The 24,255-nt window shown below is 35.9% G+C and overlaps 1 protein-coding gene across 7 annotated transcripts in view; it reads left to right on the forward strand.

Annotated features, from left to right (window-relative positions):
* Nucleotides 1-3,019: 3,019 nt before the first annotated feature.
* The window catches only part of LOC100889312, a 30,323-nt gene continuing 9,087 nt past the window's right edge, over nucleotides 3,020-24,255 (forward strand). Inside the window, exons 1-9 of one of the 7 annotated variants that reach the window (XM_030975197.1) lie at nucleotides 3,020-3,168; nucleotides 7,585-7,703; nucleotides 17,035-17,090; nucleotides 17,429-17,458; nucleotides 19,933-20,082; nucleotides 21,076-21,199; nucleotides 22,159-22,298; nucleotides 22,764-22,830; nucleotides 23,300-23,486. In XM_030975197.1, the coding sequence (XP_030831057.1) occupies nucleotides 3,153-3,168; nucleotides 7,585-7,703; nucleotides 17,035-17,090; nucleotides 17,429-17,458; nucleotides 19,933-20,082; nucleotides 21,076-21,199; nucleotides 22,159-22,298; nucleotides 22,764-22,830; nucleotides 23,300-23,486 (889 nt within the window). In that variant the 5' untranslated portion in view covers nucleotides 3,020-3,152. Of the gene's footprint in view, nucleotides 3,169-7,584; nucleotides 7,704-11,278; nucleotides 11,410-12,462; nucleotides 14,343-17,034; nucleotides 17,091-17,428; nucleotides 17,459-19,932; nucleotides 20,083-21,075; nucleotides 21,200-22,158; nucleotides 22,299-22,763; nucleotides 22,831-23,299; nucleotides 23,487-24,255 lie in introns of those variants that run through there. The other 6 variants (XM_030975198.1, XM_030975195.1, XM_030975199.1 and 3 more) reach the window with 6 other exon arrangements.

Genomic DNA, 24,255 nt, shown 5'->3' on the forward strand with positions numbered 1-24,255 from the left:
CGGGCCGAAAATTTTGCAACGACTCAGCCAGCCGCTGAATAAGCGGGGGGGGGGGTCTCGAAATTTGATTTTTTTTTTTTTTTTTTTTTTTTTTTTTTTTTTTTTTTTTTTTTTTTTATTAAAACAAATTACCAAAGAGGGGGGGGGGGGGTTTTCCTTCAAAATACATACATTAAAAAAATACCTAAGGGGGGGGGGGGGTACCCCCTCCTCCTGCGTACGCGCCTGATGACCACTAATCATTTCATACCATGTGTAATTATGTCGCCCAAACTTTGGCATAGGGAATTACATGTACATTTAGAGATCTAATTTTAACATGAAATAATTGTATAAAAAGATGAATTAACAAAATAAAAATTGACTGCTTTGGAAGCTGGTTTGTGACCCAACAGTATTAATAAGGGGGGCGGGGCGGGGGCGGGGGGTTCCGGAAGTATTTAGCGCTCATATTGTCATTGCCTTAGTTTTCAAAGAAAATTATTCATCAAATTGTGCCATCATTAGTATTTTTCTTTTATCGTCTAACATATAGATTGATAAAAAAATTCCATTTAATTTTGTCAAATAACCGATTTAAATCGAACCTGCCCGGGTATAGACAGTTTCAATGGCGGATCCAGGGGGTGAATCGGCCCCTAGCTCCCCCTTTGATGTCCTTTGGGGCAAGGCGACGAGGGAAAGGAGAAAAGAAGAGAAAAGAGGATAGAATATATTAAGGAGAGAGGAGCTATAAGACCGAGAGACGGGTGTGAATTTCAAGAACGAATTACAATTTCTATCGCTCTTAACGGCCGGACGGACTTCTTTCTTTATTTAAATGAAGAGCGTCCGGTCCCAATTTCTACCATTGAGGATGCAATCTTGTAGCCACGGGAGATGGGGGGGGGGGGGGCAGAACGCCCCAAAGTTTATAAGAACGAACTGTACGTGCCCCGTTTGTAAAATATAGTCCTGCTCGTACTAAACGCTTTCAAAATAATGCCTTTTATCTAGATAAGTCGTTTTTATATTTAAAAATTGCCCCAGCCTATAAGACTGAACATTTGCCCCCTTAAATTCTACTCATAAATAAAAAGTAAATATATATAGAGGCGTTCGTACCCGCATTCGTCCAGCCTCTCATCATGATTTTCAATCACGTGCCTTGTAAACTTCATGAATAGTTTTCATACTCAAGGCAACTGCATAATATGCAATACCAAAAACATTCCTGTTAAATAGAGGCATTGATTGATTAAAATACTTGCTATGACAACATATTTTAATCACCTTTGTCTCCTTCCATACGATTTCTCATAGCCTCATAAACATTATGTGCCCTTATCAAAAGCGCAATTCGTTAAGAGATAATAATAATAATAATAATATTAATAACAACAATAGCAATAATGATCATAATTATTTGAATTTATAAATTGTTCTCCTAAAGCTCATGAACCAATGATGATTATATTGAATAGCCCATTAAAAGCAGTGGAGAGATGTTTCTAATCATTAATCAAGTTTAACAATTTTGGATGGTGTAAAAATTATTTATGTGAAATGACGAGATCTTTTCTGTTCTGAATTGTTTGCTTAGTTGTTTTGTATGTTCCATATTATTGTACTTTGTTTCTTGTATTATTGTAATGCTGGTGGGAAGCATAATTATTTCCACATTTTGGACGAATAAATAAATCAATCAAATAAGTATTTGTTGAATTTCCCCCAAACCCACTCGTCACCCAACTCATTTTATCCCTTTTGCAGGCCAAAAAAATGGCATTTGAAAGATAGATGATACTAATTTAGAACTGCCCTTAGAATAATGGGGCTTCAAAATGTCTTTAAGTGGGACAATAATGACTATTAGTTGTCAAATCGACTTAGGAGCTACAGAACCAATAAGTAATAGTCTTGATTTTCAGACTATTGTACCTCATGGTTGTACGTTTTATACTGCACAAAGATTTAATCAGTTTAATTTTGGCTATTACAAGAAGTGGGTTATTGATGTAGACAAATCCTTTACAGCTCATTTTATGTATGTTGTTACCAGAGAAGAAGAAAAAGCCAGTCACTCAATACTGACAATATAGTGCTGCCACAGTGAAGTCTAGCAAGTAAACGGGTTTCCTTACATAATTTGAATATTAGGACACTGCTAACGTTTAAATTTCACAGATAGGACATACATGACATATTCATAATTCCTGCAAAGTTCTGCAGAATTTGAGGTTGGCTGCAAAAGGGACATATTATCGTTAAAGGTCTTATACACTTTGATTAGGAGGCTGCATGTGCTTAAAACCCAATTACGATTGATGATTTCACCTAAATATAACAAAATCTAATCGGGCGCAATGCGACATCAGAAATCTTTAAAAATTTGCTCGCTAGCTTGCAAATAAATGTCCACACAATTTCAAAATATGGTGCTAAAGTATTTTGGGGCACGTAAAGGAAAATGTTGAAAAATATTCCTGATAATAATTTATTCTAATGTATAGGGGTATATATATATATATATATATATATATTCCTCTCTCTCTCTCTCTCTCTCTCTCTCTCTTTCTCTCTGTCTTTAAACATATTTTGTAATAAATATGATATATATATATATATAATTATATATATATATATATATATATATATATATATATATATATATATATATAAATATTCAGTGTAAGTACACCTATTAATACATCTAATTTAAATTTTGGCCGCCAAGGGGGGGGGGGGGGGGCGGCGTTGCCAATTCGGCCCCCACCTGGATCCGCCACTGATATGTTGTTGGTAACCTTAGACAGATTATTTTGTGGTATGTACATCCCATTTTGTTTCGGATAAAGCAATGTATTGCTGTTCAATTTTTTTTTTGTCTAGCTGTCAAGTGCCAATTTAGACAGTAAGATTCGTAAAAGTTTCTTTTTTCTTTTCGATTCCAAGTTTTGGAGACACCGTCGCGTCGCTTAGCGATGAAATTGGCAACAATAGTCAAATTTGACTAATAGCCATTATAATACCAAACGAACAACAACATAAGTCATCATTGGCAACATTAACAAAATTGATTGCCAAAAATTGTAAAATTATATCGAAAGAAGAAGAAGAAGTTAATAAATCAAGAAAAGAGCGATATATCTACCCCTGAGTTCTGAAACATCATGCTTCATAAAAGAGGTAAGTAATAGTAGGCACGAAGCCATGACATTTTGGAGACACTGCAGTGCGCCCGATTATTGTGGGCTAGCTAGCTCAGAATTATATACAGACTTTGACCCGTAACTCCGGCGTGGATATATCTAACTCCAGGGAGCTCCGACGCGACGCCGCGCCTTAGATCTACATGTAACTCCGGGAAGCTCCAACACCGGCGCCGCAGGCGTCGGAGCTTCGGGTGGTTTCGTTGGTTTCTCGTGGGGGCTAGTAAAACGGCCGATTGGGTGATATTAATTATTATCGTTAAATCTGCAAAGGGAGTACTTACAATTTTTACATCATAGGGTGCACGACTCCTCAGGGGGCAAACCTCAGGGCTCAACTCCAATCATTTGAATGTATAATTTGAAGAAGTCTTCGATGGGAAAAAAAAGGTTAATTCGAGGTACTACTAGATCTAGTACTAGGTAGGCCAATGCCCAAATCTAACTTTTTAATTACTAATTTGTTTATAATAAAACAAAGATTAAAAGAAAGCATTTTCTTTCACTAAGACAACTCACCCATCTGCCGACTCCATAAGTTCCATAAAATAGGAGATATCCAGCTCTTTTGTAGCCATTTCCTTCTACGCCTATCCGTACGTAAGAGCCTTGAAACAATTATATCTCATGTCGCAAAATTACGTTCATAATTAGACAGGCCCGAGGGAATGGGCGTGTCATTGTCCGGACAAAGTTCATGATGAAGTTTAAAACTTCGCGCGAAAGTACAATCACTCAACAGCGGCTAGCCTTGAATCGGTCGCACACGTACACACCGACACAGGCAAGCCCCGATCCAATACACACCGACACAGGCAAGCCCGATCCAGGCTGAAATCCAGCCATCAATGTGCGAACGATTACATCTTCGACTACTACGAGCCGAAGGCGATGGTTGAAAAATGAAGAAGAGATATCAAAATTGGCAGGAAAGAAATAGATATAATTCATTGATATTTACCTTAGATGTGTATTCCAATAACTTGATTTCCTCATGAGTATTCCTTATGATTTCAGTCGGAGATCTACTGTACAATCAACAAGAACGACCTCCAAAATCAGCACAACACATTATTTAATCCCCGGAATGATACTATGCATGCACCTCGCATGTACGTACCTAGTTAGCTAGCTACCTGGATATCTCTCTCTCTCTCTCTCTCCTTCTTCTTCTTCGGCTATACGTGACAACATATCATCCAATCATGTCTTTTCAACCGAACTTCTCAATTGGAGTATAGACTGCTCACGTAAACATTTTTTACTGAAATATCTTTTTTTAACATTTCTCATGCATGATTTACTGCACGAGCTCGACACTTGAGTCTATAGTGCTGTGAGAATAAGGTACTGTGTGTGAGACTACGAAAGATTTGTCTGGCGCGCGATATGACCGGAGGTCATACATATTCATACTATGATGTCGCAAGACTTCCATATTTGGCTAGAACAATGACAGCACTGTTTACAGTTTTTCTTCTCATTTTGAGATGGCTGTAGCTATGGGGCTCAAACCAACGCAAGATTAACATAAACATCATACTCTATCTACCTTCGAATGTTCAGTTTGTAAAAATCTGTATTTAAAAAGATATAATCTTTTTTCTTTATATTTTCTAGTCGTTAGAAGTAACAATTGTGAACATCTGAAATGTTGATCTAGATCAAAAGTTCTTTACTCAAAACGGATCCCATATTTTTAGGGTCTACCTTCTGCCAATGAGAAGGTTTTTAGTGAGCAAACCTCTACGCCCTCTAGGATTTTCTTAGTCGGTTGTGCACGCCCGTCAATGTCTTCTGCTAGCCCAATTATTGTATTCAAATTAGTGCTGTAACATCACGGATATCTCCAATTCCGTTTAACCGCCAGTCAAAACCGGACGGTTTTCGGTTAAACGATTTAAAAAAAAAAATTTAAAAAAAATTGTTTTTTTGTTGTTGTTGACCGACGATCAGCAGCAAGCCAGGTCCATGTGAAAAAGCGGGAAGGACTTTCATTTAACTGTGAGGTGCATTTGAAGGCGCCGATTTGTGCTTATGAACTTGTCATCAAATAATAGTAACAATGTCATTTTTAGAAGAATGTGTAAGATCATTAATGTAAATTAAAAACAGTAGAGGACCTAGGATAGAACCTTGTGGTATGCCGTGTGTAAAAGTTGGATGAATTATTATTATAAACTACATACGGTATTGAGATCTGTTACAAAGATTACTTTCAAACCAAGATGAAAGACAAATTGGAGTGTTGTTCTAGTTTCGGAGTGGTGAGTCAACACACAGATTACTGAGCTGGGAGACATTGCCAGGCATAGTGCCAGGTGGAGGGGCATAAATCGAAACGTAAACAAAAAAAACAAAAAAATATTTTTAAATAAAAATTTATAAAAAAAAAAAAAAAAATGGAAAACGAAACCGTCCAATTGAAAACGGAATCCGCCATATGCGGTCGGATACCGGACGGTTAAACGTTTGACTACAGCACTAATTCAAATACATCAAAATCTGCAAGATCGTCAACAAATGGTGAAAGACTGTTACAGATCCGTGATTATAGGTATGTTGTGAAATGTATAATTGTATTTTCTTTTCTTATTTTCATCAATTTTTATTTTTACATAATTTTTTTCCCTCTGCTAATTTTTTGAAGTGGGCGACGAGCGCACAAATCGTAGGTGTAGAAGCCTTATACGCCCGGGCATTGACCTCCCTAGTACTACACCAACGATTCTTCCATGTCGCAGCGTTGATTCAAAATAGCGATGAGAAGGTACGCATGCGCGGCAGTGGTGAAGAAAATATGAATATTCATGCTATCGAGCGCCGATCGCTCGAAATCGCTGAATATGCACGAGGTTGAGAAGGGCTTTGTTTGTTCGAGTGTTGGAGCTTCCCGGAGTTAATCTACATGTAGCATCGGCGCAGCGTCATGTCACACACATAAAATAGAAAAATGAACGAACATCTCAGATTACTGAGATATTGGTGCGAGGAGGAAGCTTTTGATTTTCCGTTTTTCCCATACCAAAATCATGATATTTCAGTCAGACGCTTTCTAGTCTCTAGACGTCACCTAGTCTAGACTGTCTCTAGAGACTAGAGTCTAGACTAGATCTACTAATTCAGTAGATCTATCATCTAGATCTAGACTAGATCTATTTTGTTATGATTTTTTCACTTAAAGGTGAAATTCAAAGAAGATCACAAATATGTCAACTAATGTATCACTAGAAACTGGTAAGCTTACAGATGGCCATCGGACAAGTTTTAGATCAACTACATATTGGGTGATTTATAAACGTACAAATACAACCACCTCCATAGCAGCTGGGATATACGAGAGATTCGCCGGAAAAATAACAATATTTTAATGACGTCACTATATGGACCAACACTGCCCAAGCAGACGACATCCCATAGAGAATGAACATAATTGCAAAGCTATTATTTCTCAAATTATAATGAGTTTAGTGTAAATAAATGTAATGGCATGTCAAACCATTCAAAAGGGGATATGACCCGATTCTGATAACTAAAACCTTTTGCTTGTAAATAGTTAATACACAGGATAGGGGTCAATTAACAATCAAAGAAACCAGGCTTTCAAATTGAAAACCCCCCGGAATGATATTAAGGACGGCATTTGTTCCCTCTTGAAACGCCGAACATACCCCGGTGTGTGCAGCTGAATATACAATGGCGTCTTATTTTGTTTACAAGCGACAGATTCCTTTATTTTTGTATCGCTGCATTTGTCATCAAAATAAAATCATGCCCGGGGTTTAGAGTGAGGCAATAGATTATACATTTAGCCTGACGGTAGTGAAGTAAGAGAAAGAACTCAAGAGAAGATGAAAACACAGGCACTGGAAATGTGCGAGATGTCATGGGACATCGTCTGCTTGTGCAAGTCATGTCCATACTGTGATCTCACACATCTTAGCAGCGTTCGGAGAGCTCTTCAGGTGCTATGCCGGGGCTGTATTTAAGCGTTTTGTAATTTATAATAATCACTACTTCGAATGTTTCCAAGCATTCAATTTTGATAACCTTGTCGAATTAAAGTTTCAACTTTGCGATAATGAAAATAAAGTTAGTTTTTAAAATCAATGAATATCTACTTTGAGATTTAGGGAGGCTCATGCGCAGTTACCTGTACATGCCAGTAATAGACCTAGATCTAGACTTAAGCGTGAAAATGCCTGATTTCGTATTGCCAACTTGAAGTTGATTTATGATAATACGTTTACACAAAGTATTATCATGAAGTAAAAGTCTTAGCTTAGTATACTTCAGCGTGCGATGGAGTTTGCTGCATTTAGTGATACTCTTTGTGTGCACCATTTTACACTAATAAAAGTATTAGTAATTGATTATGTACCCCTACCTACAGAGAGGCCCAAGGCACCTTCACTCAACAGTATGTATGCAGCTACTCTACCAGAGACAACACTCCCTAAGATTCAACTCGCTAGTAGGATGACTCGCAGTGCTGTGGAACCTAGACCAATGGTGAGATCATTACTTGTTTCATAGCAATGAAAGTGCATAGCATACATGTACAGTGTATATCAGAAGGGATGTTAAATTACTATACAAATATATCGGCGCTTGTTCAGAAACCTATCCAAAATTTGACCTGTAACTCCGGCGTGGAGATACTAAAACATACCCGAAATGAAGTAAATATTCATCATATGTTTGAATAAAGATCATGAGATAAAAGTTGTTAGGTACTTTTATTTTATGTTTCGTGTCAATTTTCTTGTTATCTTTGGAGCATTTTTCAGAAAAACGTTGATATTACCGGTAGTATACACTTTTCACAGGTTTCATGGCAAACCGCTGCACAATACAAGTCCATACCGATGGTGGGTTGCGGGCGGATGCGCGCCTGTGTGAAGTTATCTACCGTCATGAGGACCGCAACCCACCATCGGTATGCACTCATATTATGCAGCGGTTTGCCTTGAAACCTGTGAAAAATTGTATTCTAACATCAACTTTTTTCCGAAAAATACTCCAAAGATAAGAAGAAAATTGACACAAAACAGGTAATAAAAGTAATAACTTTTAACTCATGCTCTTTATTTAAACATTTGATGACTATTTACTTAATTTTGGGTATGTTTTAGTGGGGTATCTCCAGGCCGGAGTTACGGGTCAAATTGGATAGGCTTCTGAACAAGCGCCAATATATATCATATCAAGCTCCAGCATTCAATTTAACAAAATGTACGAACCAACAAATTCAGAACTTCCTGAGTGATGTTATCTTTCACAGAGGCTGTGTAGTGGGCTGAGGTTGAAATATAATGACACATGGACAATTCTGAATTAAGAGATGAATGTATGTCATAGAAGAACGAAATGAAGGCCTATGTAATATAAATTTATACTGGTATGTAATTTAAAGTATTTGCCATCTCTTTCCTTTGGAGTAGGGTTTTTCCAATTACATTCAGGTTTCATATCAGGTGCACGCAGCTATGAAAATACAAACAATTAATACACGCAGGTAAGAGAGGTGTGCAAGTCTTATCACTTTTGTACACATTTATACCTTGCAAAAAAGTTGTTATATTGCACACTCGTGCAAGTTTGCATGTATAACAAATTGTTCAGCCTATAGGATACTCGCTCACATAATACCTTATTTTTTAATGCGATTTGTAGAATATATAAAATGGAGTTTTGTTATTGAAATTATCGTTGGCTGGAGCTCCATGGAAAGCAATGTGAAAATGTGAAGAGGTTGTGTTACCTCAGCAACATGCTACCCTTAGCAACAAGTGCCAGGGGAGGGTAAACAGCAGCAGTTACATCATGGATTTGATATGCACTATCACCCTCTCTCACCTCAAGAGTAGCTCCCCTAAAAGTGAAAGGGAAACTGTATGATGCCTGTGTAAGGGAGTGCATGGTATACAACACAGATTCGCATGAAGCCATCAAGTGTACAAGATGTTGAAAGGGCTAAGATGATTTTGACTCTACAAAATAGACTCCTCAAAGCCTTACAGCTGACTTAAATAAGATGGGTTGACTGAGATTGTATGGGTATGTGGTCAGGAAAAAAAAGGCATTGGCTTCAGAGAGGCAGCAATGAACTTCCAGGTTGCAGGCTCAAAACCCCATGGTAGACATTGTAAAACATGGAAGGAGACACAAGAAGAAGATATGAAAACATCTGACCTCAACCAGGCTGATGCCGAAGATCAACAGGCTTGGACAAGGGCCATAAGGGAAATGAAACGTCCTACCCCATAGCATCAGAAAAATGGACAGTTTTCAATAAGGCCTAAAATAAAAACTTGTTGCATTGCCCTTTGCGACCGACCCAAAAATCTGAAAATCTACGGTCGGCATTTTAAAAAAGTTTTTTTTTTCAACCGTTTTTTAGAATTTATTGTATTAATGAATACAAAAATATGTATTTTGTTTGACTTTGATATAAATGCATAAAATCAAATTATTCCAAACAATCTTCACATTGCTGGCAGGTTTTACAGGTAAATAAAAACCAACTTCGTCAGCAGGAAAGCACAGAGTGTTGTCTCAACACAACATTGCAAACCATGGATTATTATGAGGTGAAAAAGATATGAATGAAATGGTGACTCAAAACACATGTATTAAAGCAATACAAACTGAGAAATATCAGCCAAAAGAGGGCGGGAAAAAAACAAAAAACATTTAAAACTGAAAAATATCGGCCAAAAGAGGGCGACATAAAAAAAAAAGTTTAAAAAAAAAAAAATCTTTTCCGACCCACCGACCCATGTTTTGGCACCTAAAGGGCAATGCAACAAGTTTTTTTATTTTAGGCCTAATGGTGATCATGCACATACATGATTATCCTAATATGAAGTGTGTTACAAGCAGAACAAGTAATGTAATCACATTTTAAGAAAGTAAGTATCCCACATGAGAGTGGTTATGCTTACTTGCTTAAGTCGGGTCAACTGCCCGAGCTGTGATGGCCATCCACACATTCCTGTCCAGCATGGCTGCTTTTATCTCTGACAGTTCAAGTCCCGTATCCTTCTTGAGTAGGTCTGTATAAGTAAGATGAGGTCTTCCAGGTTTCCTCTTCCCGTGTTTAGGCTTCCAGAGTATAAGCTGAGATATTGGTTCTTTGATGTTCCTACAGCTGTGTCCTGCAAAACGTAGTCTTCTTTTTTTGATCTTTTCTGATACTTTTGGTAGATCCTTCCCGTACAGCTCTTTATTGGTCATATGCTGGTTCCAGTGCACGTTGAATGCTGTCCTAAGAAGTCTGGTGTAGCAACCATCTAATTCTTTTGCCAGCTTTGTTGTAACTGCCCATGCTTCGCAGCCGTATAGAAGCACAGATTCAACTGTAGCAACAAACAAACGTTGTTTGAACTGCCTAGGAAGAGAAGATTTCCAGATTCTTCCAAGCTTGCTACACGCTCTCCATGCTGCTGACTTACGAGTGGTTATGATACCATTAAAGCCCATCTGCACTAGTTTGGCCAGGAGGATCATTAGACCTCCCTGCTGGTCACTGACAGATAGTTATCTTATCAAATCAGCTCTGAATTAACATAAGAAAAAGGGGACCATGGGGGACCAATGGTTGCCGTTTAGGCATTGTTTGCTATATATAGAGGGGCGCAAGTAGTAGTGCAGTGGTGATTTAAACTAAGAAAGCTATGAATTTATAAAGTTGCAATTGACAAGGTTAAATTTCAATGGCATTTGAAAGACAATACTAGTTAATTTAGAACTTCCCTCTAAATGAAAGGGCTTGAAAATGGCTTTTAGTGGGAAAATTACTACCATTAGTTGTCAAACCGACTTTAAAGTGATTGCAATCACAAAGTAATAGTCTGAGTTTCAGACCCTTTTACCTTATGGTTGTACGTTTTGTGCTGCACAAAGATTCAATCAGTTTAATTGTGGCCCTTACAATATACAAGTAGTGGGTTATTGATGTAGACAAATGCTCATTTACCTGTTACAGCTTATTTATGTACCAGTATGTTTTTACCAAAGAAAAAATATATCAGACAGTGAAGTCTAAATGGTTTCCTTGCATAATATGAATACTACATGTAGGACACTGCTAATGTTTAAATTTCACAGATGGGACATACAACTGTACATGATTGACATATTCTGTTTATTCATAATTCCTGCAAAGTTCTACAGAATTTGATGTTGGCTGCAAAAGGAACATAATATCTTTAAGGTATGTAATTCTGAAAGTGGAATAGGGCTCATTTAGTGGAAGTTTCTTATTTCCGAAAATGAAATTAGGTTAAACTTAAATGCATTTGTTATAAATTCTGAAGACTCGTAATTTGTAAAAAGTCTCCAGGTTTTCTTTTTTTTTTAAATAATAATTTTTAAAAATAATTATTAAACTTATTTCATTTTCAGAAATACTAACATTCAGAATTATCAAACCATTGACAAAGTATGAACATTTCTAGTTTTTTTTTCAAGTTTTTTTTTCAAGTGCATTGAGATCACAAAATTGTAATTCTTTTCATTTTTTAAATCTAAAATCATTTACATGTTATAACAAAATTTACTGCCTATTTTTGTATAATTGTACTGATAAAAAAAACCGAAGATAATTGACAAAATCTTAATTTTTGGATTGTTTGAAAATCATGATTTTGTTTGTCTAACCCTGAAATCATTTACTGTATTCCTTGTATAATCCATTGGGTAAATTGATAATAATTAGAAGAAAATAATACCGTAAATCTCCGTGTAAAAGGCGCACATGTGTATAAGGCGCACTCCTATTTTTTTGGGGGGGGAAAAAAAAAAAAAAAAAAAAAAAAAAAAAAAAAAAAAAAAAAAAAAAAAAAAAATCGTTTTTTGTTTTGTTGTTGTTGTTGTTTTGTTGCCGAAAACACACGCGGGGAAGGACCTTCATTTTACATCGAGGTGCAGTTGAAGTTGTGAACTTGTCAAAAATAATAGTAACAACAGTCTAAGGCTTCATGATACCAAGTGTCCCACACCAGCCTCCTCACATCACCTAGCAGAAGCACTGTGTTCTATGCCAAACATCAATAGTCATGCATGATATGAATAGCATCCTCTAAATTTCTGACAATGGAGTACCTAGGATAGAACCTTGTGGTACACCATTTGTTATAGAAAAAAAAATTGAGGAATTATTATTATAAACTACATATTGAGATCTATTAAAAAGATTACTTTCAAACCAAGATGACAGACAAATTTGAGTGTTGTTGTAGTTTCCGAGTGGTGAGTCACCACACTGATTACTGAGCTAGGAGACATTGCCAGGCATAGCGCAAAAAAGTGTGCCTTATACACGGCCGATTTACGGTATGTCTTGTTTACAGCGGGTAATCCCATCAGTGTTCAGATCTCCCTGAGGGCCCTGCAAACGCTTTAGCCATTTTGATATAATTGAGCCATCTTGATCTTTCCTTACCCACTGCTGTAGGCCTAGTCATTGTGGAAACTATTCTTGATTTGATTATCTCAATTTAAGACAATATTGAATCTCATGTTCATACCAAAGTTGTTGTCTTCTTCCTTTCATCGATAGGTTACTTTACAGTTACTACAAACATTCTCATGACACAAGCTATGCAAACAAATAATCGCACAAGTCTTTAATTTAAAAAAAAAATCAGTTAGTTCATTTATAATATATGTAATTGATAGTAATTGATAGTACATGTACATAATTGACTATTGCAATGAATAGAAAATAAAACAGTTTAAATTGCTCCATTACAGAGTACTGTTGAATCCTATCATGGTCAAAGGTCTTATCTATCACTTTGCTTCAAACACTTGGAATCATTGTTTTGGAATTTAATTTTGTAGTCTTGTTAAATGCATGCTCTTGATAGAATGAGAAATTAATCATCAATCATATAGCAATGTCCTGTCTTAACATGGGTTTAGAGCATTCTACTATTAGCATGTACAAGTTCTTCGACTAGTATACTCACTATTGGCTTTTGTGTCTAGTAAGAGTGTAATTTTTGTTATCTCTCAAAAGAAGTAATGTTTTAAGCTCATACTTTGATTGTAGTATATAGCTACCTGGAACCTAAACATACAGAGCAAAATATTTCTTGTTGATTGGTACACTATAAGGCTGTGGTGGTGATATCAAGAGATTTGTATTATTGGGTGCAAGAAAAGAATAAAAGATTTATGTCTTGAGTACATCAGATAAAAGGGCCCATTTGATGCATTATTGACAAGATGAGACTGCAATCCTCACATCTCAAGATGGAGAGTGTAGCAGAGAGAAAGGGATCAGTTGTTTGCATAGTGTAAGTGCAGGGCTTTCAATGGACTCAAACATGGTTACTATGGTTTGGCTTAAGCCGTCTATTGTGTCTACTGTCTATGCTTGTGTCGCATTTCTTTTGACTGTTTGGCTGGCTGCACAGGACTCACAATAGTGTTTGATATATAGGCAGATGAGCTGCTCATAGACTTGTCATGACGGGATAATCCTTTGGGTGAAAGAAACCTTGTTTTTATAGGATTATTATTTCATCAACATTTCCAGAGTGGCCTTTATAATCCTTATGCTGGTGCTGAAGAACAAGGATTATAACTACAGTTTAGTATTGATTGATGGATAGTTGGGTACTTCAGTAATGAAGTGAAGGCCAATTGGATTATATGGATGCAAGTGCTCATGTACAATAATTTTTTTCACGATGGACTACTCTGCTAAGGAGAGCAGATGCAGCTAGGTCTAAACTCCACTAAACTTTCAGCTGTATATATTTACTTCACCTCTCAAAGTCTAATGTGCACTTTCTATCTTTGCTGGAAACTTTATTAACATTGTTGATAACCTGAAACACCAATGCAATGTAAACTAAATTATAAACAAGCATCGATGGAACAGTGGAAATTAAAATAATATCGTACAAACAGTGTAATATAAAAGAGGATTTGTGAGGACTGACTTTCAGGATGTCTGATAGAGGAGCAGGGTACTCACTTCCTGCTATGCCACAGAGTAGGAGAGCAAAATCAGCAGAGCTTTATCATTCTCAACACAGAGCACAGTCTGCTAAAAGCACTCATAGTGCAATTGAAACACCATCTTATAATGCTGTCTCCAGAGCAGTATACCTTCGCAGATTGAACCTTTCAATGGTAAATAGATCTGCATGTATTTCATTTCATTTATTTATTATGTCCATAGAGGATAATTGTTCCTATTTACATTCACAATCTTGCTTTACAGTAATTTCAGAAGTACAACATATAATTGACAATCATGATTACTTGATTAAATAATTGTGAATTTTTTTTTTCTCCTCACAATAAACACATACTTCATGTATGTCTGATTTTTGTTCAACTTTGTTTCTGATTTAGTCTCAAGAACCTGTAAACACTAATATACACTGTACTTGTACTACACTTTTGTGTAACATGTCTATTTTGCATAGTTTTCACGTTCTCTACCATGCATTCTTGTGTTCGTTTAGAACTCTTCTCTCTGCTGGATTTCATTAACAAATCTTATGGAAAGTGGAATGAATGCATTAATGCATTGACTAGTTCTTGCTTTTACAGATCTCAATCTTTGTCCGCTTCTCAGGTGTACACTATGTACTGGTCATTAAGGGGGTGGGTTAGATCAGACATAATGGATAGGGTTTTAGTAGAAACTACTCTTTCCTTACAGACTTCATCTAGGTCAACGGTATGGTTCATTATTTGCTGGCTTGTTAATTGTACAACCCTTCTCAGGTTTTGTTTGTCTCTTTGCTTTGCATTATTAAACCAGATAATGTAATCAAATGTGATAGTACTCTGGATGAATGACGGATAAAAGAGAAACAGAATTCTATTGTTCACATGAAAGTACTTTAACTTTCTAAGAAAATACATACGCTGGTCGCATCTTGTTAGGGTGTACTTTGACTTGTCCTCCCAAGACAGCTAATGATCGATTTCTGTGCCTAGACCTGTATCTATAACTTTCAATATTCTCATTGGTATCATGTACAGGTCTAAAGATGGGTTCAAAGCAATTTCTGTTGTTTTACTTTGAGTTCAGCAGTAAATGGTTTTCCCTAAACAAATTTTCGAACATGGAAATGGTAGCTCTGTAATCAAATTCATTTTCATTTTCAATCAATCCTACTATAAGTATTCCTGTATCATCTGCATATTTAGGTATGTGAACAAATAGAGTATTTGACATACAGTCATTGGTGTACAGGGTAAATAGAGTGGCAGAGAGGACACACCCTTGTGGGGTACTAATGGTTGTGATAAGTTTGTTGTAGAGAACACTGTTGACCTGGACCTTCTGTGTCTAACTTTCATGGAGCAAGTCTTGCTTGTAGATGTTGAAGTTTCTGTAGTAGGATAAGAGGTTCTATAGTATTAAATGCCGATGAGAAGTCAATGAAAGTTGCTCTGGTATAACACCTTGCCTAAATGCCTTATCTATGTGTTCGTACAGGATGTTTCAAGGTGAGAACTGCAGCAGTAACGGAACGCTACCCCAGTATCAAACAACTAAGAAAATGGAATCTTATGAAATTTCTTGTACACAGGAAAGGATTTTAAAAAACACATCACAGAGTTGCCAATTTGTGTTTCCTTGATTAAATAGTTAATGGAACTCTCTTGGTCTTTATGAGAATGTGCTTAAACTTTCACAGAAGTGTTTCCCTCATCAAAACCAACCTGATATGATTGTGAGAGTTGACTTCCACTTGAACAGTAACGTTTGTATGATATACTCTACATGTAATAGTTTTTCTAATATTGTACTGCTTAACGGTATTACAAAGTTTTGGTATGAAGTCAAATTTGTTTAAATGAACATATTGGAAGTATATGCGATCTAATATTCAGCAATCGTTGTCGCGGTTGAGATCGAGTCTAAAGTTATGAAAATAACATAATAAACTCATCATGTTGTATAGCTCCATCTCAAGGTCAAGATATTAATTAAGCCATAAAACAATGTTTCTCGACTAAAATCGACCGATTAGCTATTCCCGTTTGGAAATTATATATCACAACTACATATTCTGAGATTTTCATGGTCACAGCTACCATTTGTACGGCTGTAGGCGCTTTTTGAAATTCATCAAAATTTTCCGGCAGCACCAGTAAATTTTTATATTCAAGTTATCTCGAAAGCAGAAGTGTTTTAGGGGCTAAATTTTCTAGTGCTTATAATGCATCCAAAGGGGCATCCAAATATATCAAAATTGTATAGAATGACTATCCACCCAATTTTCAAAATTTCCCAAAACTTTGTATTATCTTTAAGATAAATCTTGGTAGAGCAGAAAGAATATTTTGTCCAAAGATATCAAACTGATGTGTGTTTCATCTCCCCCCTTTTATCTGCCAAGAGAATTTGCCCAAGTCAATGTACTTTTAGTTTATATACCACCGAGCTCAGTTAAAGAAAATGCCAAGCAAATAATACAGGAACAAGTGAATGAACTCTGAATAAGGTTCGCCGATGCTCCCATTTCATATCAGGCGATTTCAATCAGTGTGACTTGGAAACTGTTACGCCCCATTATTACCAATACTGTTATGTTGATATAGTGCTCAACAAAGTCAAGAAAACATTTTAGATAAATGCTACTGCTCAGTTAGGGAGCTTACAAAGTACATCGTCTTCCAATATAGGACTTTACTGTTTGCAATGTTATGCCAATGTATACATGACTAATCAAGCTGTTTCTCTGAGTATTTTATATTATACAAAGGGGTTTTATAAATAAGTATGTGATATTCTAATCTTTCTATTGAATTACCTGCAAATATGATCCTAGAATATTGTATGTTTCTTTTCTCTTTTTAGTCAAACAAAGCGGATGTATCAAACCTTCAAAGATCAGCAACTCCTAATTCCTTCAAGTAAGTGGGTTCTATATAGGGTTAATCTGTATTTCTCACCTTTGATCCAGGTAGTCATTGAGTACATGTATCTAAACTCATATGCTGAAATATTGAAATAGCCTGCATGTGTGCTGGTACAGTTGCTGTGGGTATTAATTTACAATGCTCTTTAGAAATGCATAGAGATGGTAAAACATAATTATGATATTAATGCATGCTATACTGAAAAATAATATTATTACTCATATATATGTATGTTTGTCATAACAACTGTTCAAGTATCATGTGAATTTATAAATCAACTTGTAAACTTCATTAATAGACATCACTCAACATTGTAATTTCTCAAATTTTAGCTGCTCATTTTGTGTTCCATGGACATTTCAGTAAGTCGGATATCAGTTTGCATTTGATGTAAATCCTATTTTCACTGCCTCTGTGTGCACGTTACAGATTTTGTTGTTGCCTTGTGTTGCACAATTGTTGCTGTTTAATCATGTATACAGTTTGAACCATTTTGAATAGTCTATTTTATAAGTTAAACTTAAGCTTATGTGAATACTGTTATTACCTCTTCGCAACTACTTGTAAAATACTTCTACATGTACATGTATATAGACTGAAAGTGAAATAACAATCATGCACTTATGAGAAGAATTGCTAAGATAAACAAATTAAACATTCTTTGATATTTGCATGGTTCTTCATTGCCACAATTTTGGGTTGGTGAATTAAGTATGCATTACCAAACTATTAAAGGGACTATGTCCCTTTTGCAGGCCAAAAAAATGAAAAAGTTAAATTCCAATGGCATTTGAAAGATAATACTAATTTAGAACTCCCCTTAAAATAATGGGGCTTGAAAATGTCTTTAAGTGGTAAAATAACGACTATTAGTTGTCAAATCGACTTTAGGGCTATAGAGCCCAAAAGTAATAGTCTTGATTTTCAGACAATTGTACCGAATGGTCATACGTTTTATGCTGCGCAAATATTCAGTTTAATCTTGGCCATCACAAGAAGTGGGTTATTGATGTAGACAAATGCTCATGTACCCTTTACAACTCTTTTCATGTATGTTATTACCAAAGAAGAAAAAAAGCCAGTCAGTCACTCAATAGTGTCTGACAGTGAAATCTAATAAGTAAACGGGTTTCCTTGCATAATTTGAATATGAGGACACTGCTAACGTTTAAATTTGTACAGTTTTAACAAGATTTCAGTCAAAATTCTTTCCCTTCCGTCCCTTTTGCCCCGAGATCGATTGAATTCACTCGAGCTTCCCCTCCCAGCCCAGCTACTGTTGGAATCTTTGTCTTTATTTTGTTCATGGTGGTATAGCATGTGTCATTTATTACAGGGATTGTGTTTCTACCAGTCTTAGTTTCTGACTTCAATGTACAAAATGGTTGATGCTGTTTCACTTAATGGTTTCATGCTGAAGTAATTCCTGATTTAAAAAAAAAACTATATCTAAACAAATTTGGTATAATTTTGAAGCTTACAATACTATATGCCTGCAAAGTTTCATTAGTAATTAAAGGCTGTATACAATTGGAGTTACAGCATTCTCAAGTTGGAAGACCTGGGGTGGTGCCGGAAGCAGCGCCGCATGTACGAAATATAAATGGGAAAATTAAGAATGTTTCTGCAATTTTCTGAAAAATTAGTATATTTTTGTCAAAACTTGACAGATGGCTACAATTTTAGGATGACATCATCAACTCACTAATTTGCAAACAGCCTATGTGATACATATCACTGTGTGATAGTGGTGAAATTATGTGAAACTTTCTCCTTTTCGTCCAAGTTTGGTTTAACTTTCACTATTCATTCAAGTTAACTTGCAAATGGGTTTGACTTGCCCTTTATTGTGTTCTTCAGGAAAATAGCATTATTATTGCCATGGGGGGGGGGGGGGCCACAGAAAATGTTATGATAAAAAAGACAATAAGATTTTTATAATGTTTAGCTATACTTCATTCTTTTTACATAGTTTGGTTCATGGTACGGTAGGAGGGGAAATATTGAGGATTTTTAGGACCCTTTCCAAATGTAACTATGGTATCTATCCTGGTTTCCTCACCCTGCTCAGAGGTTGATTGCATCCACACATCTCCATTCTCCAACACCCTATGTACACACTCTTGCAGTGCCATTCCCCTCCATGTCTTAATGTTTTCCTCCTAGTTGGTTCTTGGCTTTCCTTTTGGTCTAGTACTTTCTACTTTTTTTCGAACAAATCTTTCAAGAGGTTCTGATGTCTTTAAATAGGACCAAAATATATTTTGCTCTTTTAAAAAAATATTCCTATAAGGACATTTTTTTAAAGCCCTGCCATATGTAATACACTGTATATTTCTCTGTTAGTTTTCAAATCTTTCCATGATATTCTCTTGATATCCCAATGTAAAATGTTGTCATTTTCTGTGTTTATCTTTTGTAATTTGCAGCCATATTGTGTTTTGGCAAAGTATGATGCACAAACTTTATGTAGATGGGGTGAAATTGAAATCAATCTAAATGTGTCTTTTGGGGAAGGGCCTGGGGCTAGAACAACAGAAACAGTTAGATTGGCATTAAGTAACTTTAAGGCATCAAATGGTATGGTCTTGATGAGGTGACTATTTCCTACATAATTACCAGCAAACAAGTTAAGTGTGATTTTAAGCCTCCCTTTTTACCAAATATTAGGTACCATGCCAATTCGAATTCATCTCATCAAATTCAATGAGCAAACCAAACTTTATCCAAATCATTTAGGAAAAAGTGCATGAATCAGAATGGATTCATAGTTATGTTCATTGTAACTTCCACATTGTGGATAGAAATAAATTAGCTCTTTTGTTTATTTAACCAGTTCAAACAGCAGGTTGAAGCAAGTACCCCTTCCACAAGTCAAAAGTAATCCACTTCTGCGTTCAAGTTCTCCAAGAGGTGTAAAGAATGTCTCCATGAGTGGTGATCGCTATTTAGGCACTTCAAAGTCTGGACAGCAAGACAGTCAAAGGTGGGCACTTCATCTCTCTCATTTTTAAGTCATAGCAAAACAAAAAAAACAATGGCTAAAATCAGTATTATAATGCCTCAGGTTTATATTGTGTACTAATGCAACTCAACGCAGTCTCTTTGTACCATTTGGAAAATGGTGCAACATTTACAAAAACAATCATAAAATTGTAGTTTTAGCATGTTTCCTTGTGAAATTTACAAATAATTTAGGGAATACCTCTTCAATTACTTACATACAGAATTTCAAGGAGTATAGTTGAGTACACATACTCTTTGAGATGCTGCCACTCAAAATTTCTTTGATTAGGTTTTGAGACACCCTGTATATATTGAAGGATGAAAAAGGACAGATTTGAAGATCTTGTACCAAAAGATGGATGCAGATGTAGAGACTTGAAAAAAAGAACAGTTTCAAATATATGCTTTGCCACCTAAAGCGCCATTGCAAGTACTTACAGATAAACTCCAGTTCTGGTAAAGAAAGAAAATGACTTCTCATAGAATCAAACAAAACTTACACTGAATGTTCAAGATTACAAATAAATGACATGTGCCAAACAATTTTGGAAGAAAATGTATACTGGCTGAGTAATGAGCATAGAAAGACAAGGAAATCAAGGTAGTACTAGCCCCGACACCATGTGTGTTGCCCATATAGCTTTCTGTGTACAGTGCTTGTTACTTTACCAAGACTCGGTCAAATTTATTATGATTTTAATGACTCCAGAACCTTGCAGTGCACACCAATACTTACATGCTACATGATCAACTGTTTCTGATCCTTTCCACACCTTTTCTTTCACAATGCAATATTGCATTACCATGTACTATAAAGTTTATCTTTAACTATTTTTGAAATGCTTAAATATTTTCAGTTATCAGTAAGTGATAATGATCATGGCAGTTCTCAAAACTCTGGTATTAAGTGTGATTACTCTTTTACAACAAGTGATCATAAATATGATTTTGTTTTTTACCATCCACTTTTCAGCTCTGTACACAAGTCCTATCCACAGTATGATGCACCCTCATTGCCCAAAAGAGAGCAGGTTCATAGGTTTGAAGAGGAGCAGACTAACCTGTACATCACACGTACTATGAAACGAAAGTCTGAGGTAACTAGAATACAAATGATGCATGCGCATGAGTTCATTATATGATCTATCCGCACTCGAGTTGAGGCTGTTGAGGCTGAGCGCGATAGATACATACAGCATCAACAAGGGTGAATAGATCGTACAATGAACAAATGAAAACATGCATCATTTGTTTTATACAACGAAACTCTTAGATCCTTGTCATTAGATGTAAAAGAATTCATTCAAGATTGTTTTGTGACAGTGTGGCTAGGCTGACAAATAAATCTCAAGTTTAATAAGGCTTAATTTAGTGCGCACACATAGATATAGTAAGCGCACTTACCTCTATACCCATGTACGCATAATGCTGCGCAAGAATAGGCCCATGCACACGCAGTATTAAGCGCTCTAATCTCTACATGTACTACTGCGCACTGAAAAAGCATGCAACGCAATAGGCTCAGTAAATGAATCACACATGATCGCGCATGACCAATCATTTGATTAGGATCTGGGAGTGAGGTGTATAAAGTGAACTGTAGGAGAACACTTATCTTGATAGCAGCTGGACTTTAAGGAATCCAAGAAATCAGAGGAGTAGACAAATCACATTAAAAGTTATAAAGTTATCAATTTTTTGAAGTTGTAATATCCATACCTAGAAGAATTTTTTTGTGGCTGAATCAGTAATTTCACAGTGAAGTATAACGCTAGATAACTTTGATTTTCTTCTTTTTATGCTTCCATAAAAGTAAACCTATAACAAATGTTGGGTTACCCTCTACATCTACATCTCTTTTCAGCTTCAAGTTTTTTATATGGTGCTGACTTGATCTGGAATTTTAAGCATTCAGGTTTTAGTGGTTCGGTAGAGATATGTCACTTATGAGCTAGCAGACAGACTGCTCAGATAACACATTATATTATCACCAAAGATTGAAATAATTCACTAATTGTTGTTGTTTGTTTGTATATTTGTTTTTGTGAATCAATAGATCCTGTCTCATCGAGTGGACAGAATGTACTATTTATGTGGATCAGGGTCTCCAGTGCAGGGAAGGTATGAGGTGAATGATTCAGAGTTACAAAGACTCAGAGAATTCTCCAGGGTTAGAAACAACAGCAGAGTTAACAGGTAAGATGTACCTTTATGTCTCCTCCAGCCTACAGGGTATATGTTATTATATTCTAGATCCCGCTGTCTCACTCTCTTTCTATCTAATTTAGAACAACTAGTGGAAAGAGATATTCATGTAATGGATGGAATGTGTTCAGATGCTACATGTGGGGCATGTTATGTACAAATAAAAAAATGGATTAGCAAATATGTTGTAGATGAGCAGGGAATAAGGAATTAAAAGGACTGATTTTCATGATTTGGTTGCAAAGTAGGCAGTATTTTGAATAATTTCCTGTTGGATGGTGAATTTTGATTTTCTAATAAAAGATTGATAAAGGCAACTCCAGAGATACATGTATAAAGATTGATAAAGGCAGCTGCTGAGATACATGTATAAAGTGTCATGATAATGATTGACTGCTCTATTAATCAGCAATAGATGTAACATTGTATATTTCTCATTACTTTATGATTATTCAGTGGACGTTCACTAAGTGGAAGGAGTGTACCGAGTTTGACTGAATCTATTATATTGACAGAAACCAGAGTAAGTCATTCACTCTCATCTCATATCCTTCCGTCTCATACTCAGTTGATATTGAAAGATAAACGATACCACAAAGTGATAACATTCATACATGCAGTGTGTTATCATTATTTAAAAAATTTTCACAGGTGTAAAAATAAGAAAATAATATGATATGCCTGTATTTTCCAAGCTCTTATTTCTCGATCGTTGGCCAATAAAAAAAAATTGTTTAGAATGTCTCAAATTGTACTTTAGAAGTATAAGGATTTAATCAAGAAAAAAATCTATTTTCCCCACAATCCATGTACGATGTAACCTTGACATGCAAATTGATTATTTTTTTGTTTAAGCTTGGTTGCCTCTGAGGGCCCTGCATCATAAAAAACAATGCATATACATATAAACAGACTTGATTATTATATATCCCACATAATATGATAGAAGAAACAGGGATTATCTTGAATTGATTTTATAATTTGGATGACAGAGTAAGAGATCACCTCTTGGATCACCTTTGGGATCACCTCGCTGCACACCTGTACCTACAAACATTGATCTCACTGTAGCAGGAAGTGGTGTCAGTCATAGTGGGGACAAGGTCAAAGGTCATGCTGCATCAAACCAAGTTCAGATTGAAGATGCTAGAGTAGGTCACATGTCTTCAGGAAGTCAAGGTAATGGATTTTTCATTTGTCTGAATTCATACTGAACCAAGTTATGCTGCTCAGTTTTTAGTGGATTTAATTTGATTTGATTTGATTTATTAACCAACAGCAAATAGTAGGAAACATTTCATACAATGGTATTTACATGTTCATCAAGAGCAAATGTCAGGTGGTAAAAGGGGCCAAATGTGCTAGTTTAGCTAAAAATAGAAAAAATATCTATATAAATGAATTTACATTTACCATCGATACTCATCTTTTTTTACAAGATTCAAATTGATGATATGAAATAGATTTCTTTTGACATATATAGACGATTTTCATTTGCTATTTGTTCATTACTAATGTGTTGTAAAGTGCCCATAACCTGACGTCACTGGAGAGTGACAAATTCTATTGGAGGCATTTCTATGTTGCATCTCTGAAGAAATTAGGGCTGTGACGAGTAGTCGAATACTTGAGTACTCGCACTGTTGACTACTATTCAAGTACGATTTCTTGAACTCGAATATTCAACTGCAACTCGAAGTAAAATTGCGTGAGTTTTCGGAGACGGCCTGGGATACTGCTCCCGTGGTGTGGTGGTGGCAAAAAAAAAAAAACAAAAACAAATTAGAATTTAAAAAAATAATTAAAAAACCATGTCGTCCGAATATTCAAGTATTCGCTTGTAAGCCTGGGAGTGTACTCGGGTACCTCATTACACGGTTGTGCACAGCCTTACAAGAAATGCCATCTTATACCTTGCTCATATCTCTTTTACACCTTCTTGCCAACA

Source organism: Strongylocentrotus purpuratus, unplaced genomic scaffold, assembly GCF_000002235.5.
Source record: "Strongylocentrotus purpuratus isolate Spur 01 unplaced genomic scaffold, Spur_5.0 spur5_scaffold_8, whole genome shotgun sequence".
In the NCBI taxonomy this organism is placed as follows: domain Eukaryota; kingdom Metazoa; phylum Echinodermata; class Echinoidea; order Camarodonta; family Strongylocentrotidae; genus Strongylocentrotus; species Strongylocentrotus purpuratus.